Source organism: Limanda limanda, chromosome 14 (genome assembly GCF_963576545.1).
Source record: "Limanda limanda chromosome 14, fLimLim1.1, whole genome shotgun sequence".
Taxonomy (NCBI): domain Eukaryota; kingdom Metazoa; phylum Chordata; class Actinopteri; order Pleuronectiformes; family Pleuronectidae; genus Limanda; species Limanda limanda.
This window is the reverse complement of record NC_083649.1, coordinates 24379769-24399950: the sequence shown is the minus strand read 5'-3', so window position 1 is coordinate 24399950 and position 20182 is coordinate 24379769. Positions and strand designations below refer to the sequence as shown.

General features: G+C 40.6%; 1 protein-coding gene across 1 annotated transcript in view; it reads left to right on the top strand.

The window, feature by feature from the left end:
- The window catches only part of esama (endothelial cell adhesion molecule a), a 56786-nt gene that overhangs the window by 33687 nt on the left and 2917 nt on the right, over nucleotides 1–20182 (top strand). The window contains exons 2-6 of the mRNA XM_061085865.1: nucleotides 15560–15711; nucleotides 17733–17931; nucleotides 18008–18163; nucleotides 19218–19340; nucleotides 19514–19646. Of these exons, the coding sequence (XP_060941848.1) occupies nucleotides 15560–15711; nucleotides 17733–17931; nucleotides 18008–18163; nucleotides 19218–19340; nucleotides 19514–19646 (763 nt within the window). The remainder of the gene's footprint in view (nucleotides 1–15559; nucleotides 15712–17732; nucleotides 17932–18007; nucleotides 18164–19217; nucleotides 19341–19513; nucleotides 19647–20182) is intronic.

The window sequence follows — 20182 nt, the reverse complement described above, 5'->3', positions numbered from 1 at the left end:
TCTATTGGACTTCCATGGATGAGAGATGAATGGATGTTTATGCCTTCTTTTGTTTGCATTCCTTGTATAAAAATCTAACCTCAAACATGTATCCAAGTTATAGTTTTTCCAGAAAGGGTGATATTCACAGATTTATCATTTGACATGTCTATCTTTGGCCTAAGTCGTTTCCATGACCCTCTTCCATCAGAAAGCTGAGTCTGTGCAATCTGGCATGTTTTCAGTAAACAACTCCTCATAGTTGAGAGATTTAGCTTCATCAGAGACGGATGTCCCTCTGAATAATATATCCACAAGTAGCTCTTTGATAGCTTGTCATGAATACACAGGGGACTGTTTCTCCTCTGTTTTCATGCTGTCTCTTGAGGGTAATGCTCAACAAATATCCCAGCAATGGGACGATTTTTTTTTCCTTTTTTGAGCTTGAGTTGGACAAACTCCAGCTACTGTGAAAATAAAAACGTCTTTTCCCCTGCACTCAGGCTTCGAGGGATATCAGAGACCAAACAGAAAAATAACCCTTTCCTCAGGAGACATTGACCTTAGTCTGCCACTTCCCGCCTCCAAGACCTGTTTTGTTGGTTTTTGATTCCCTACCCCCACCATGCACTCTCTGGGATTGTACGTTTGCTAATTAGGATATGCAATGTCTTCTGTAAGAAGGAAAGACAGGATGTTTTCGGAGGATGCTAAGGGCGCCATAGTCTTGTTTGGTGACGTGATAGATATACAGTTTAACAGCTGGTTGAATGTTTATCACTTCAGCTTGTTTATACATTTCAGAAACAAAACACAAGTGATATTTCTCTACACTGACCATATGAGCAGGCTGTGTTTTTTTGGAAAGTGGCATCACAGCAAAAAATATGAGCCATGTCAAAAGGTGGCTGTGGGTCAGGAGGTAGAAAGGGTCGTCCACAAAACAGAATGTTGGTGGTTTGATCCCCAGCTCTTCAAGTCTGCGCTCCAAATTGTCCATGGGCAAGTCCCTTATGGCAGTGTTTGAAGGCACTGCTTAGAAGTGTTAATATGAACGTGTGTATAAATGGGTTCACATTGGTACTGTAACATACTCTGATTCTTAAGCCATTTCCAGACATCAACACCGGCTAAGATCTGGAGAAGTGGCTACTGAGTGACGTATTAACTCTGCTGCGTAGATCAAATAATCAAAATGATCAATAATTCTATGTGTGTGTGTCACCGCTTTTCATATTTCTTTTCTCTTTATTTTTTCATTGTTGCATCTTTCGCACGTTAGAAGCATAATCAACGACCTCTCACTGTGAATCCAGTAGGGGATCCCCTGCAGTGTTCCACAACGAACTCTCCAATATGGTCTTTCTACTAGTATAAAAAGGCCATATAACAACTAGTATAAAAGTATAAAATCTGCCGAAGCTGCTGAGCGTTTCACTTCCTCTTCCGGAGAAGATTTGGAGGAGCTGCAGAGTCCACTAGATGTCAGAAAGCAGCTTTAAATAAGACCATGCTTTCTACATTAATAATCAACTGTTTGATTGCTAAATAAGCTTTTCTTAAGTTGGATCTACTTTATGGAAGGTATTTGATTTCTCTTTAAGAAACATTACATGAGAAGTTTAACATTACATGAGAAGTTATATGATGTCTCTTATGTCTGTCGGTTGAAACTGCAGATGATAGTCTCACACATAACCCCTTGTCAAACCACATCTTGTTCTTTTATATCTGTTCCCCCAATCTTCATGCCAAGCTGAGTTAAGCTAACCAACTCCTAGTTCTCTCGTCCTATTAAATGGATACATAGGGGAGTTGTGTGGATTTCCTCATTTACTGTAACCCTGGGGGGAAAGAGTGGCTAAGAATATTTTTCCCAAAATGTCCAACTATTCTTTATATGCTGTGATTCCCTCCAAAGTAATCATGACAGATTCTCTCATTCTGTCCTCAACAGAGCTGCACCACAACAATTCAGAGATTCAAGGTTTGGATGAATCTCTCTCCCTGTGTCTACTCTCCCTTAATGAATCATTATAAACTTAATTGTAACAAGACCATAACAGAAACATTACGTGTTCACACTTAAATCCTCTTGTAGATGCTTGATCCTAAACATTCCAAAGTGTGTGTGTGCATGTGTGTGTGTGTGTGTGTGTATGTCTGTCCGTGTACATAGCATAGTAAAGCACCACTAGAATGTGTTGCTATTTGACATCTTTAGGAAGTGTCGCTACGCAGCAGACAACCTCACCCTCTCTCTCTCTCCCTCCAATGACCCTATATGTTATCAGTTTTTGTGTCAAAACGAGATGAATGCCTCTCTGCAGAGCCCTTATCTTTGATTCTGAGCACTGTCCTCATCTTTCCTTCCTCGCCTTTATTCAAGGGTATGCAAGACCAGGCTCCTAATTATGGAGGAACACATTTTCAACAACAAAGAGTTACAGCCTAAAAGATATGTGACACTTAATGATACACCCAAAATGAGACGGAAGCTATTAATGCTAATGAGAGGGAGACATTAGAATCTTCACATCCTTTGGGGAAATAAAGGAACTTGGAAGAAAAAGCCAACTGAGATTGAATCAGATGTGTTCACAGTATACGCCCGTTTCCTGAGGTCTTTCTTCCTAATAAGGCAGGTGACTTTGTCTCTCACACACACATACACACACTGAGCTAACCATCCAAACATCAACATCTGCTGCTTCTAGTTCTGAGAGAGAGGAGGCGGACCGACTGCGGGGTGTGCATTGCACCATAGGAGGACCAAATGGCGTCATTATGGACCTTGTCCGCTCCTTTGGTGCCAGACGAACTGCTTTCATCTCCCCCAAAACCGAGTCTTTCTTCCTCTCTTGTGTCTTAAAGTGAATCGCTCCAGAGCTCTGCTGTTCCCCGAGGATCCGTAGAATTCCTGTGCTTTTTGTGATGAAAGTGCTTTGTCTGAGAATTGGTTGAGTTAAAATGAAAGTTTGTGTTGATCGTCTCCATTTCTAATCAGTACAACCTCCGCCCGGCTTTGTGGTGGCTCCGAGCTCTGCACTCAGCTGGCAGCAGCGAAATTGCATTATGGATTGAAGGTGATGCCAATTTAACATAGCAACTAAACATGCACGACACATGCTCTATATGAGATAGCACATATTAGAGATGCCCAGCATGACCAAGTGTGCACAGCTGTTCACTAGTCATCCATTCTACACAGTTCTACACAGTAGCCACAAAGCCGTCCTTACTTCACTCATGTCTCGCAGAATCCAATCTCTCCTGTTTCACTTAACCGCCTGTCAACCTCCAACCATGCTACCACATCTCTGTAATGGCATCCACTGACACACACACACACACACACATACACACACATACACACACACACACACACACACAAACAAACACACTGGTGAGAGCCCATCTTCGTCCATCTTTCTTGGCACAACAGAGTCACGTCATTCCATAATGTTTCCCATCTTTTGATTAAAGTGGAGAAATGATACTCAGATTCCTAGATTGAGGGCTGCTGGGTTTTCATGTCAACACGCTCACTCTATCTCTCATGTCAGGTCATATTCTAGTTGGAGGAGGGGAGCCGGGCAGAATAACCCTGGGCTGAATTCACCATGATCCAATGGTGTCCTGAGAAGATCATGTCACCTGTCAGCTCTCCGTGTAGTCTGGATTGATTTCCACAGCTGTCAGTGGCTCCGTGGACAAATCAAGTCTTTACCGTGTGTGTGTGTGTGTGTGTCTGTGTGTGTGTGTGTGTCTTTTTGTTACCTCTTCAGAACCTTCTCCTGCATAAACACTGACCCTGTCAGGACAGGTAGACCTCATGGAGACCAAGGCTCAGTCTTGATGAGGCAAAACTTAATTTCTGTGGTTATGGTTAAGGTTAGGGATAAGTGAATTGTGCTTAGGTTAGGGTTAGGTATGAAAATGTCACGGGTAAGTTAAATGAAAAGGTTTTGGTTAGGATGTCCACGATGAATGGAGGTCAATGCAAGTCCTAATAAGAACAAACCTGCGTGTGCGTTTGTGTTGCATTATACAGTTGAATCACGGCTTCTCACCCACACTGCTGGCTATTAAAAGTTGTGTGCTTTTTGTGGGAGGGTGACAGATCTGTGTCCTTTTACTCCGATTTTGAACAAAAACAGGAAATGTGGCCTCACGCTTCTGTGTTTGTCAAATTGACACTGATTAACCTCGGGTGTCACTGCAGGTACAGGTAGCACATTTGTCACTGAGTGCTCCAGATGGCAGCTTTTGTTTGACGTGACATATCACCGCTTGCTTTGCTGTGCACTGCATGAATTCCAAATGGATCTTTTATGTTCTGTTAAGCTGGAGCTGCATGTGCCATAGATACTAGTTACAATAACCTTTGGCACCTTCAACATACAGATGTCACCTCACCTAAAATAAATGAATGCAAATTAGCAGTGTCAGTTTAGTGTGTAGGCATCAGAAATGTTCCACCTTTTGAAGAACACTGTTGACCTGTGTTCTAAATGAAAGAACCAAGATTCACATTAGTTACTGGGGAAAAGTCTCTGCTCCGAGGGTAGTTCTCTCTTAGGTTCAGGAACTTTCAGGGTGGGGCCTACTGCTCTGAATGTCGCTGAATGATCCACTACGCTAGCGTTTCCTGCCGCATTGTTTATCCACCCAGCATTTTGACTCCGATAAAACCACAGTCATCTCTCCTCCAGTTCCAACTCTCAAAGTGGAACGTGAGGTCGATTGTTTCAAATCGATGTTTCACGCTCATTCTTCATTTTTTCTATCACTAATGGAGTATGGAATAATAAATAACGAAATAAATAATGCAGTACCATTTCTTTGAAAATATGAAACTATGAACTATCATTTTTTTAACCCTAGTCTGAAATTCATTCTTTTTGGCTTTTATTCATTGTAAAATGTTGACATTTAAATTAAGGTCAATGACTCAGGATTTAAATATGGGAGTAGTCAGCAAGCAGAGTGTTTTAAAGGCTGCTGCTGCTGTCACAGTGTGGGCTGCTTCCTGCCAGACATCGACTACTGAACTTCACTTTAACACTACCTACCAATACAAACAGGCTAATCCTGGAATAATGCTCCATCACAGCACTATCAGGACGCACAGCTTTTTCCTCCCTGCCATCATCCACACAATAGAGAGGAAGTGTATGTTTGTCTTGAGGGGTTTGAGGATGTCTTTGAATTTTTTTCTTCTAGACAATGTGAACTTTTGCTTCTTTTTTCCCAAAAGATTGTCCAGTCCCACTTCTAATCAGCAAAAGCAGAACAGTTCTAGACGTTTGCTGTTAAGTTAGGGCCATGACGGCGGGTGTGACCTATTTCTCTTTTCAATGTTTTTGGTCTAAAGCAGGAATGAAATTGAAGTTCCATTGTTTCTCTCACCTGATAAGACTGATTGCCTCAGATGAACGACGTTGGGTTTTTATCTGCAGTTTGTCTTTAATAAAAGCTTCCAGCTCTGTTGATTGACAGATCTTTAGTAATTTCTCCTTTGCAGCAGTTCCCATAATGTCTCGATCAGATGGAGGGCGGATCCAATTAACCAAAGCACTCTCTGTTCTTGCTAAAGGCTCAGTTGCTGTCAGGAACCTGTGCGTCAGACTGGCACATGAACACTGTTGAGTGAGACTATGAGAACAGAGATATGAGAATAAGAATCCTGTGATCTGTCAAGCACAGAATGTGTAGGAATCATCTTTCTCTGCTTGTTTGTCACAGAAAACACGACTAATGGAATTAAGACAATTTTGCAAGAGTAACAAGTTTCATGTAAACACTATAATAGGATTATGTTTTTTGTGATTTTGTATAATTTGATGTTTGTTGGTATTCTCTTTAATTCAAAGACTCAATTAAACAATGAGGAAGTAATGAAGCTAATATGCGCCAGGAATCCTCTTAATGAACAGGATAATACGGTCAGGGAATCACAATGTTGGTATGATTTATTCTCTGGGCACCATCTGTACCATATTCCATGAAAATGTATCCTATAATCACTGAGATTAATCATAATCATTATGGACCTTAAACTGTAGAGGGCTGAGAATCTGAGTACCTGCAATTAATCTGATTTTCATTTTCCACGGCGAGGCAGTGATTATGTAATCAAATGATATCAGTAACGAAACATGGAGGAGCAGTCATCTGATTGGCTTATGGCCAGTGTTGATAACAACTTTTCCTCCATGGCCAGTTGTTCCCCACTAATAAACATACTGTCCCTCTATGAGACAACCAAGTTTCTCTAACCATTCACGTTTTGGAGGGAAATTAACTCATTCTACTGACTGTAATAACAAAACTAGTCCTTTTCAAGATCTAACTGATGAGTGCATGTCACATGTTAACAGTGAAGGTCACTGATTGCCCTGCCAAATTATTATATGATGCATGTATACATACCATATTTAGCATTGCGACCATGATAAATGTACGTACTGTCACACCATGTGCAAGGTCACCAGGACCTTCCACACTGTGCAGCAGATGCTATCATTCTGTATGTTTAGCAGTCAGAGTGCAGGATGAAGTGGGACCCCGAAGCATTCAGTATGCATCCCAGGACACGTTTGGTGCTGTCGAGGGAGACAAAAGAGTCCAGCACTGAAGATGTGTATCTATCCTATAGTGTGCAGTGTAGGTAGAAGGAATACAGAAACATGTGAACACACCTGCAGACTTCTGCCGCTACGAACACAAACACAAACATTGCTGACCCTCCTGGCCTCATACTATCTCTGCTCCCCAATTAAGCAGATGCTTTCCTTCTCCTCTCCTCTTGTCTCGTCTGCTCTCCTCTGCTCTCTCTCTCTCTCTCTCTCGATGTACCCGACTGATGAGTGGCTGGTAGTTTTGCAGCTCGAGGACAGAGATGACACATTCTTTTCTCTGAGAGTCCCACCGCTGTGTCTATGCTTTAATTATACTGAGAGGAGAGTCACTCGCACAGTTATCAGATGATAAGCTCTGCCTCGCTCTCCAGCCCTGAGTCCTGTGTGAATGAGACGCTCAATGGTGTGTGTGTTCGTGTGTGTGTGTGTGTGTGTGTGTGTGTGTGTGTGTGTGTGTGTGTGTGTGTGTGTGTACATGCATGAGTACTCTCGCGCTGTCCATACAAGAATATTGAGATTAAATAGATTTTTGGATTCTCGCTGTAGTGAGACTAATTCTGCATTATTTCTGTGTTAGAGAGGAGTCAGTTGAGCATGACCATTATTGAAAGGAAGGTTGGTCAATAGTTGGGCCCACAGTTTATTTTTTGACAAATGTTCAACACACCATGTTCGTCTGAAACCTAGATTCCTGTTTCTCCATGTTTATTTAAATATTCACGCCTAAACACATTTTAAAATCAGAGTGTGCATATTAAAGCATCACCCCCTAATGGAACTTCAACACCTTTTTGCTCTGAATGACTTTGGGTATAGATGTTTGGACTAGATTTGCATGCAGGCGGCCACTGTTTCAGTAGTGCATATTTTTCCTCTGCTCTCACTTTTGTCCCATCAATTATTCACGATGAAATGCTTTTGTTCTGTGTGTGTGTAAATGTGCTGCTAATGTTGCACTTGACAAAACCCCTGGATCTCAGTGGAACAAACCTACAACACACTTTGAAAAATTCAAGTCTCAGTGAGAGTACCGCATCTTGAAACCAGACACTATGATGCAGGTCTTTCTTTGGAATGGTATCTAATATGAGTTAAAAAAATGTCTGTTGATAACAAATTCAATTTATTTTGAAAAGGGTTAGGGTTAGGGTTAGTTAATTACTTTTAAGGTTTATCAACAAACTAAAACATATCCATTGACATAAATTCTAACCACGTGGCCGCACTTTATTAGGGTAATTTGTTCTTAATCTATGATGCCCATTTTTACATGTTGGAGGTGATAGGTGAAAAGTGTTTTAGCAGTGATTGTGTGGTCTTCTATTGCTTGACTAAATAATTCAAACCACACACGACATCATCCTCACACTGTTCTCACTTTATAGCAGTGGAAATCCTTCACTATTTTTGCAAAGACAATTGTATATACACACACATCTGATGCAGCATGTGACACTTCCGAGGAAGGAAACTGCAGCTTAGGGATAAGGCAAACAAACAAGTCCCATGTCAGAGGGAAATAACACTCAGTGTGTCTGAGACGCTGAACCTTCCATCTGCCTGACAGCTGCTGTAACATAGCTCAGAGAATGACAGGCTCCTGACTCAGGCAAACAACCTGCTCCAGGGATCTGTGATGCAGACAGTGCACCACATCAGTGCTACAAATGTCTTTTGACTGGTCATCAAGACGAGAAAAGCTCTCACTAAATACAGACCATTTCCATTTTTACATGTTTGCTGCTACACTTTGCTGACAGAGGAGCCCCCACAAATACAAAGACAGATCTGGGATGATTGTGTTGGGTTTGGCTCCAGTAGTTTATCTGCATGAGAACACATAGCATCACATCTCCACCCAGCCTCCAGAGAGACGACTGTCGCTCTCCAGGGAGACATCTTTTCAAACTGAACTCCCTCTCACTGCTGATCATGCAGATCATATAATCTTTTCCTCCTCCCCCACCACTCTGTCTTTAATCAGGACCTTGTCCTCATCCTATCATCCTCTCATCTCTTCCCTCACTTCAAGCTTCTTGACGTATTTAAAATTAGAATGCAGAAGAAAACAATAGTTTACATATGACGTCCTTATTTTCCAGCTACTTCTCTACCTCAGTCACTGTAGAAGTTTACTCAAAGTAGCCGATAAGACTCTGGGAGGAAGCGACCTGCCCACCGCGCCCATCTTTGTAGCATGAAAGACACTAGTTATGTTGTCCCTCATCAAAGGCTGCATGGCTTCTGCTTTATCTTCACCAAGGCCTGTAGAGATAAACAGGCTCAATTTAAAGTGTTTCCTGTAATTAGGCGATATGAACATACAGAAACCTACACACACACACACACACACACACACACACACACACACACACACACAGGCAGCAACTATCATCAAGGGAAAGAACAGGCTCTGTTGTGCCTCCTAAGCGGGCGCTGAGGAATGCCAACCGACTCATGTATACTATACACACTTGGCTCTGACGTTCTTACACTGAACGGAGGAAAAGGCCGATTCATCAGATGTTTTTCAGCAATCACATGTTGGCTCATGTCCTTGCTCTGTATTTGCCAGTCCTCAGCCACAGTAAAACCACCTACACATGAGAGAGAGATTGGGCCGGAGCACTGAATTCAACACACCCTGACACATGAATAATGTGTGGCCAGCGTCCTCTTTGGTTGTTTTCCACAGAAACACCTCGGTTTTACCGCCGTCGCTCACAGCAACAGCCTGGCTTCACCGTCGCTCTCAGTGACAGCATGTTAGGAGCCAATCTCATTGTTTCACTATCAGGAAATAGCTTGACATGACTAAACAAGATTCCATTATGAGAGTTTAAAGCAGGATCGTGTGTAATATCCTGGCCTTTTTTAAAGAGCATTGTACTGGAAATATCTTTCTCCCGAGAGCTACCATACTGGTAACCTATTATAAATAGAATAGAATGGAATGGAATGGAACAGCATAGGATAGTTTTCTAAGAGGAAATATGAGTTTTATCAAATCTGCAGATCAAATATATATACATTTGTTAATTACCCAGATTTTACACAAAGGTAAAATTAGTTAGTTCCATCCTTCCATTATCTATAATGCTTACCCTTTGAGGGTCACTGGGGGGAGCTGGAGCCAATCTCAGCTGATTTGGACAAATCACCAGCATATTTCCACCATACAGAGCCTACCAGATATGTACAAACTACCCACATGAATATTACAAAAATGTAATAACGTAGGGGAACTAGTTCAGTTTTGTTATTTTCTGCTGAATACTTATTAATTAATTTAACTTGTAAAAAATTATTTGGGAAATGTCCAATGGCAATGTTTGAATTTATTTGCTATGCACAGAGGTGGCTGTGGCTCAGGGGGTAGAGCGGGTCATCCTCAAATATACCACTTTAAGAAACTTAGCAGTTCTGATTTTAAGTATTTCTCTAAAATATTGAATATGTATCACTACTAAAGTAAAAGTTAAGAAACTACAATGGAGTCTCTCAATGGAGCACATACCTCTACAGAGGCCCAGCAGTATCCTTGGTATTAAGTATCATTTAGTTACTATGTGTTGGATGTTACGCATTCCAAAGCTCAATTGAGCCAAACCAGTGAGGAGAGCACAGTCAAATGCTGTATCCTCTACGATGAGTCATGTAGAACCTTGTTCATATTGCAGCTGAGTGTGGAAACACATTGTCAGAGCCTTTAATAAAACTAGATACTAATATGTTCGAGTAGGCTTCTTTCGTTTCTCCTTTAGGCTGATGCAGCAAGTTCTTCTTCTCTGTTTTCTGTCAGCATTAAACAGCTCTTATTATTCACTCCCAACTTCCTCCCTGTTGTTTTACATGTTTAATTCACATGACCGTAATCAAGGTAATCCAAATCAAGGTTTTCCTTAATCCTGCTCTCATGTTTCTTACAAATCCTCTTATAAATGCTCGCCTACAAAGATAGAACCAACCTAACCATGAAACACCTTGTTAAATCAGACTTAGTGAAATTCCTCCATTACCTCAAGTGAGCATCATCCAGACCTCATTACTCCCTTCATTGTCTTTACACTGAGAGAACTCGCTCTCATCTGCCTCGCCATCAGTCACCATGGAATATTTAAAGCCAATCGTCCTGAAGCCTGCGCACTGGATTTCAGACCTGCCACAGAGGGGAAGATTAAGCCTCACTGACCAAATTAAGAGTGAAGAATGAATGTTATGAATGTGAGCCCTGTGGCTTTGTTCTTTTCTCTATTCATCCCTCTGTTTTCCACCTCTACGAACATTCATTCATCTTTTCCTCAGCTGTGGTGCACTCTCATCAGAATCAGGGAGGATTTCTGTCGGGAAATCTTCTTAAAGCAGCACTTGGCAAGATTTTTATGGGGGGAAATATGCCCATCTGATCAGGCTGAATCATGAAGAGCAGCCCATCTACACTAATGAGTAGCTGAAGATTTGGCCTATTTTCTCCAGTGAGATGTTGGTGCCTGATGGGAAGTTGTGTGTACACACGTTGGGTCATGAAGTGCTGTGTAAGAAGAAAATCCACAATAGTGAGTAAGAAAACTCTACTCACCGAAAGCAAAAACAGGCTAAAAACAACGCTACTGTTTTTCAGTTAATGCCTTATTAGGGCAATGTTGAGGAAAATAAGAAAAGATATGAGGAATAAAGTTGTAATATTGCAAAATAAAGATGTAATTTTACAAAACTGAAGTCATAGTTTTAAGCTACGTGTCATTTTACAAGGAAAATATCAGAATATAATTTTTTTACCTGCCTTAAGATGAGGATTGTAAAGCTTCTTGTTAAGCTCAGTATAAGTAATAAATAAAGCACGAATGGATTCTTCTAGCTTCTTATTTCCTTAAAGATTTTCAGGACATTATTATTCTACACTACAACATTATTCTTGTAATATTGTGACTTTTTCCTTGTAATTCTTGTAATATTTCTTTATTCTGTCTTTATTCTTATTGTCATCAATCGAATGTGTTGATCCATCGATTTCTCCATCCGTCTCTCTGAGCCTTTCCGTGGAGCCTGTTCCAGACTCACTGCAATCATCTGAGAGCTGCTCCTCAGTGACTCATTACATTTATGTTTAAGCCTCTTTCTCTCATCTCTACATATCCACTGCTCCAAGCTGCCAGCCGTCAGTCAGCACCTCCACTGACTTGAGGTCTTACTCTCACTGCTGCTGCAAATCTTCTTAGGGTCTAAAGAGTAATTGACACTATGACTCTTCTTATTGTTGGCCGTCTCTTGTCCTTCTTTTGTCCTGTTATCTGTTTCGCCTTCCTCCACTTATGTTCCTTTTCCTCCTTAGCTCTGTCCATCTCCTTGACTTCATTAGCGTGTTTCTTCATTACAAACAATGTTCTCTAAGTAGGAGTATCTCCCACATTCTCTGTCTCCCTCGTCATTGTCACTTATCCACTCCATCCGTCTCCATGGTGACAGAGAAACTGAAATCTACTCCACCGTCTGCAGAGATCTCTTTACGTGGTTTATTGTTGCAATTCTAATTTCAACTGTGCCTAAAAAACACAAGAGCGTTTCCCCCAAAATCACAGTAACATCATTTATTTGACACCTACCAGATAAAACCAGATATTGGAAAACTAATTGTTTTCAAATACTAATCTTGTTCCAAAGCTGATTATCTTGATCCAATGTTTTTTATTATTATTATGAGATGTGAAAATGAAATGCCTTATTGAAAGTATAATTTCACTGTAACCGGAACTACTTTCATTGAACAATCCCATTGTGCCACTATCTTTACTCAATATCCTACAGCTTCACCAATTTTTTCAAAAGATATTTTTGGACATGGCCTTTTTTTAATCGAACAATGACAGGGGAGAGAGAATGGAGAAGACTTGTAGCAAAGGGTCAGAACCGAACCTGCGGCAGCAGCAGTCTTCTCATGTCTCAGTACATTTTCTGGTTGCAAAATTTTGTTAATAACATTAATTTCACACATAAAAGGGAGTACATGTAACAATGTGTGTTGTATTTCACTTCATTTAAATTTTCACTCGTTTTGTTATGTTTAAAACAAAGCATTTAAAATCTTCCACCATGGAGTCCACCATGTTGCCATGTTCCTACAGTAGCCAGAACCAGCAAACCCAGCACTGGCTCTAGAGAGGGCCCTCCATGTTTTTACATTACCTGAAGGCATCAGTAGGTTGACCAAACACACTTGGATGAGAGAGGAGTCCTATTCAGTTGGCTACAATTTGCAAGTTCACCACCTGATGCCACTAAATCCTAAACATTGAACTCTTTGAGCGAGCACAGCACTTTTAGAAGCAGCACCAGTGAAATTCAAAGTTGTTAAATGGTCTATATTTATAAAGTGCTTTTCCAGTCCTAGCGATCAAAGTACAAGTTTCTGTACGCAGGGCTTTTTTCTATCACACTGGAAATGCAGACTGGATGAGCCTGGGATCAAACCAGCAACTTTTAACTAGAGAATGACAAGATTACTATTAAGTTTTGTCATGCTATGTGCAATGAAAATAAAAGGAAATCTAATTCAAGCCAAGATGGCGACTGTTAAGGGGGAGAGGTGTCCATCGTTTTACACTCAACTTTTAGTCCATTCTGAGTGCACCAGGTATTTATAGTGCATTGCATCTTGCCATACTTGCCAGTGTAAAGGCACTCAAAATAGAAAGTGTGAGTATGGAAATATGCTGGGACATGGCACAAGTTTCTTCTTTTTAGTGTCCAGCTGGTCCAGAGCTGATGAAGATGTTGAGTCTGGACAGAACATCCTCTCAGTTCAGAAAACACTCAGCACTTGCATTCCATTGCATAACTTCCTGTTTATTGAGCTCTTTACTTGTTAGTGACAATTGTGGCACCAAAACAACGGTACTAATTAGTTGGAATGTTTTGCCGAATAATAAAGTAATAAAGTATGCATGGGTCATGATTGTGTAAAACAATCTTGTGCATATTTAAGAACCTTGTCTTTTCTGGGTCCTGTCAGATGTCTGTCAGTCATTAACACACACAACTAGGGCACACACACACACTTACACACACACAATTACCATCTCTTTTATGTGTATTCACCTTCATATTGCATGTTTTCTAACACACTTTGCGCTGCAGGTTATATGAGACTGTTCAAATGCTACTCCGACAGCCTCTCCTCCATGTTGGATTTGATCAGAACAATACAGCTTAAAGGGGTAGAGAGTGACAGAGAGGAGAGGTGGAGAGGTTAGAGATGAGAGGTTAGAGAACACCAGGAGAGAGGTTAAGAGAGGGTGATGGAGAAGGGAAAGGGATACTGTCATCATGCTGTGTGTGTGTGTGTGTGTGTGTGTGTGTGTGTGTGTGTGTGTGTGTGTGTTTGTGTGTGTGTGTGTGTGTGTGTGTGTGTGTGTGTGTGTGTGTGTCTGTGGGTGTGTGGGTGTGGGTGTTTAACAGCTTGATTCAATTCATTATTAATTTGACCCTCAATACCCTTAATTGTAGTAAATAGAAATCAAGCTCAGTCACTGTACATAAACAACCTTTTTTTTCATAGCACGTGTACAATACAAAAAATCATTTAAAAATATTTTCACATATAATGATCTCTAACATGAATTAACATTAACATATTTTTGATATGACATTTGTTCCTGAGCAGATCTGTTTCGACTCTCTGCTGCCTCCCTCTGGCCATAAACACACTCTACACTTTACTCTGCCAATGAGCCCTGAGTAGTTCACATCAGGCCACTCCACATAACTCTTGACCGCTGTTCACTTTGCCATTTTACAACCTCAACCAGATTGTTCTTTGCTTATTATTATATTCATCTAACTGTTTAACTTTAAACTGAGATAATGAATCAACTAAACATTTATAGTTAATAGAGATACTTTTCTAATACCCACTAAGATGAGACAATCATATAAGAACATCTTATCCAGGAGATACCTTTACAACACCTTGTTTAGTCTGTCATTTGTTAACATGCTCACTAAGATAATTTCTACTTTTCTTCTAATAAGGTCAATAAGTACAGAGGTAAATATTTGACATTGTTTCCTGGATGATCACTGCACTTAATCACCAGTTACTGTCGCCTAACAGCAGCACCAGTACAGACAGTTATGTTTTCACATAAACTATGAATTTAAGCTTTTTTTAACCTTTTGCTGTCATAGCGTCACATATCAACGTCACATATAATTCCCTCTGATTAAATCCGTCAGAGATGAAACATTTTTAAAGCTGCGGTCGGTAAACAGAAAACAACATGAATTTGTTTTGAAGATTATTAGTGAACATAAAAAAAAAAAAAAAAGTAGCGTACATGCAGACTGAGAGATTTACCAGAGTAGCTCATCAGTGACTAAAGTTGTTTCAGTGCTCGTCTGGTCGGTTGCCTGATGAAAAAAATCATCTCAGAAATCGTTTACTGTAGATCAATGAAGATTTAACCTCCAGAAAATCTTCGAGTGCTCGGCTTCATGGATATAATATCTGGTTGGTGGGAACAGCTTCAGCTTAGAGTTTGATAATGATAAATGGGCTTTGGATCATTCATAGCTTCTTCTTCTTTTTGTTAGAAACTTTCAAACATTTTTCTAAAATATTTCTCGTGGGTGTCATTGGAGGACATTCCTGTGACGTGTTTAACACTAGGCTGAGGATCCTATTTGGATATGGATGATGTCAGAGCTCCTCACCACAGTTGTTTTTTTTGTCTTTGTTGTAATAAATTGTGAATACATATTCATTTATCTAATATTTACAGGTGGGGTAAGGATATTTTTTAAATGACAGCATATTGTTCTAGTGGAAGCCACAGCTGAATGCAAATGATGTATTATTCGTAACAGTTTAGCATATATTGATAGTAGGTTTGCAGAAGGCTCATACTGACAGTTTTCCTTTCTCTGCCTTTCTCTCTCAGGCATATTAGCCCAGCTCCAGATGCCCCAAACCAACATGGATGTGATCAAGGGTAAGGTGGTGGTGCTGAGGGCCTCGTACAGCTCCACGCCAGGCAGTGACCTGAGCAGCAACACCGTCCTGTGGAACTTTGTCTCCAACGACACCCAGTCGGTAAGAAAGGAGACGCTGGAGAAACACTCATGTCTATGCCTGTATATACATGCAGTATATACAGGCCCGCAGTGAAATCTTTACACTTTGCCATCTGTGGCTATGATATCTGGGATTACAGTTATGAAGGATTTTTGCTTGTTCTTATACTGTTAATCTGGCAAAGCTCTTTCTTTTGTAAACCCTTGGAAATTAATCCATATAAACACTGTACTATTTCTTTACTGCTTTAATGCACCATACTGTAGGATCTGTGTGTTTTTCAAATCAGATTTTTTGTGAAATCATTGCTTAAACATAACATGAAGCAGAGGGCTTTTACATAAAGAGCCCAGCTGATCAGCCCCCTCCTCATATTGTTTTTTTTTTAAACATGTTATCTTGGGACCAGGCTGTGGCTCAGCTTACATATCCTTCAGGTCAGGGCAGATTATTGGGCTGTACAGATGGAGGACCCAAAAGAGGATCACATTTCAAAAGAAAGCAGGGGAAAAGAGAACTCAGAGAGCTTGAAAAGACACGGTAGAGTTTTTTTAACGTCTGGACAGACATCCAGTGTTTCAATGCTTAACCTTCATTTGTATCCAAAAAGGTAAATAAAAGGACAAAACCTCAGGCTTCAAAGCTCTGCTACAATCTCTGCAGAGAGTCCAGCCAGATCAGTTTGCTCACAGCTCAGCAGCATGAGAGGACATCAACACTCATACATTTACTAGTGAATTAAAATGTGTGCTCTGTTCTACCATATACAGTAATATGGAGAAAAAGACAAAGGGACACCTAGAAAATATATATAAAATACTGCTTTTGGTGAGGACTATTTTTAGCTGTGGATTAATCCACATATTAGGGGCAGCAGGATATGTGGTACTGAGTCAAAATAAGCCTGTGTGTGTGTGTGGTCATGGTGATGAAGGAGCATGTCCCCCTCTTCATCAGTGAAGGGATTTTAATAGTCTTTGGACATCAATCATCGGGCGGCTGTGGCTGAGGGGTAGAGTGGTCGTCCTCCAACCTGAAGGTCGGCGGTTCGATCCCCAGTCTGAACCATCTGCATGCCGAAGCGTCCTTGGGCAAGATGCTGAACCCTCAATAGCCCCCCATAGAATAACAAAGTGCTGCGAGTAGATGCACTGTATGAATGTGTGTGTGAATGGGTGAATGTGAAACTGTACTGTAAAGCGCTTTGAGTGGTCTTCATCAGACTAGAAAAGCGCTATATAAATACAAATCCATTTACCATTTACCATTTACCATCAATGGAACCGCATTGCTCGAAGGCATATCATACATCAGGCTCAGAATACACTGGCAATATGGTTCAAGTCTTGACATTGGATTTGTTGATTATTATGAAAATACAGAATATCGCCAGAATCCTCAATTGAAATACTCTTTTACTAACTATTCTTTTTTAAATCTGAAGACTGAATTCTCACTAGTTTGTAATTGTATGTTTAATACCTTGTGATTGGTCACTTTGTTACATCGACAACGGTCCCTCCCACAATAATCAAATGGATTCTCTGAGAAGAGTAAATCATTTTCTCTGTAACGCATCTCACCAAATGCCAGTCACAGTTTTATTTAGAGGTGTTGAGATTTAAAATCCCTTTATGTTCTTTGAGCTTTGGACCCAGGATAAACCGCTTAACACAAACAATCATATTGACTTGACTTTTAATGAGTTCCTCTGTTGGCCCTGATCAGATTGTGCATTCACATGCTCTTCGAAAGGTCTAATTTTCAAAGTGTGTGAAGTCATTGCTCCAACGTCAGTGTGTTCATGTTTTTTTAAGTTTCAACATGTGAAAATACCATGGATGCTGTAAATTGCTAATAGCTGAGTGTGAGAATATTTTCACAGATTTTCACTTGAAATGGCGTTCACATGAATTGTCCTGGTTGTGAACTATTTTTCCAATTATTCCTACACCATATGAATATACTGAACTCTACTCATAAACTCCTTACTGTATATTTCTTTACATTTAACACTGGCTCCCTGCTCTCTTGTCCAGATCATCTCCTACACCAAAGGCTCCATGATAGAGGGGAGCTCCCAGTTTAGGGGCCGTGTTGGTTTCTCCACTGGCATGCCCTCGCGGGACGTGTCCCTGTACATCAACAACACCCAGGAGTCCGACTCAGGACGCTACCTCTGCCAGGTCATCACGGCCGATAAAATCTTATCCAGAGAACTCAGTCTTGATGTAAAGGGTAAGATATAGATCCTGTTTAACTGACTGACGTACAGTATGTTGTACAATCTAACACTCCTGTTGTCTCTCCTCAGTCCCGCCTGGTGTTCCTAAGTGCTCGCTATCAGGGAAGCCGGTGCTGAAAGGAAACGTGACTCTGAGCTGCAAGTCCAGTTCTGGGAAACCCATCCCTGTGTACAAGTGGAGGAAAACCAGTCCCACCTCTGAGGTCTTCTTTTCACCCATGCTCAGTGAGTGGAGACTGATCAGAAATTAATTATTTGCACTCAGAAGTAACAGCAGAAGATTAACGGATGTTCTTGTGTTTCTCCCGATTGATTCATTTAAAATAAAAAAGCATCAGAGGGGTGACGGGTACCCTGCATGTGCACTGTATGTCCACCAATCAGGCAATGCTGACTTTAAGATACTGTGATAATGCAATTTCATAATGATTCATGATGATGACAAATGATTGGCTAATCTCGACAAACTATGGTTTGCAAAAGATAATGCAATACTACATTTATGACGATACTTTCAGATTGATTGATATTTCAAATTTTTTAACTATGCATGACCTAATTTTCGGACTCATATGATGGGAATATATTTTCTGATCAGTATTAAATATAGATTAGATTAGGAATATCTTGGAAAATGTGTTTTTCTTACAATGTTTTTTACCTAAAAAAATTCACATATATGTTATTGAGTTATTTTGTACACACACTGAATACGAACACATTTCTAAATAATATATTATATCTCCATCTGGCTTTGAGACAGTATATTGTTTAGGTAATTAAAAAGCTCAATATTGACATTGGTTAATTAAGATTATTTAAGAGAATGAGAAACTAAAACAGCAACTCCCGTGTGAAGTGAAGGGAGTGACAGACAAAGAGGAAAGGTGGAGAGGTTAGAGATGAGGGAGAAGACAAGGAGAGAAGAAGGGGATCAAATACAGAAACAAGACATCACAAAGTGTGTGTGTGTGTGTGTGTGTGTGTGTGTGTGTGTGTGTGTGTGTGTGTGTGTGTGTGTGTGTGTGTGTGTGTGTGTGTGTGTGTGCGTGCGTGCGTGCGTTTGTGTGTATGTGTGTGTGTGTGTGTGTGTGTGAGGGTGTGTGTGTGTGTGTGTGTGTGTGTCTGTCTGTGGTATAAGTATTTGTACCTGTCACTCTTTGCAAACTTTATTATGTTGTGGATTTATTAATAAATTGATACAACAGGTATTTTTGCATAGAACCAATTGTATGTGTTCATGCTTGACTGTCGTCCTCCATGTTCAATGCTGTTGTAGATGAGAAGACCGGCACTCTGAAGCTGAGCAACCTGAGCAGTAACATGTCGGGGAAGTACGTGTGCACAGCCAGTAACCCAGCCGGCTCCGAGACCTGCTTCATCAACCTGGAGATTGTCACATGTACGTACCACACAGCAACACCAGCAACCATCATGTTCAGAAAAACAGGAAATGATAACAGTTGGAATCTGACTCTTCCTTCACTCTGCCGTTGTTTAACTCTGCACTTTGTATGTTATGTAGATGTATGTGCTTTGGCAACACGTGACCGTTGTGTGTTTTTCTGACCACAGCCACCAATGTGGGTATGATCGTTGGCGCCACCATTGGCTCAGTGGCCGGCTTCATCTTCCTCCTCCTCATCTGCTTCGTTTTCCTGTCGAGGAGGCGGCGAGACAGCGAGGACGAACTGGCCAACGAAATCAAGTGAGTTCACGAGGTTACAGCAGCAGTTAGTGCTCGGTCACAAGGACATAACTGATGGGAGCAGTTCGCTGTGTTTACATCATATTACCAAACACAGATGCTTGACACAGATGCTTGACGGCCATTTTACTAATGGAAAGTTTGTTTTTTATAAGCTATGATACATTTAAGAGACGTATGTAGTTGAACAAAGTTATAAATCAAAGTTGCATATGTGACAGTTTGTGTTCCTTTGTGCAAACATCTGTAAAAAAAAAATCAAATATTCATGCGATGAATAAATAATGAAATACAAGCAAACTATTTGGACAATACATCAGTGAGTTAAGGACAGAAAATATACTCTGAACATGTGATTTTTTTCAGTTCATGCATGAGATGTTCATGGAGGATAAATCCCCAGAGAACTAACAGAAAAAAGGCATTCCTTAAAACACACTCACCAGATTCACTCTCAGTGTGATGCGGCTGATGGTTGTTTCACAGTGTGATCTTTTCAAGATGCAGATTGGAAAAGATGTCAGTAAATAAGAGAA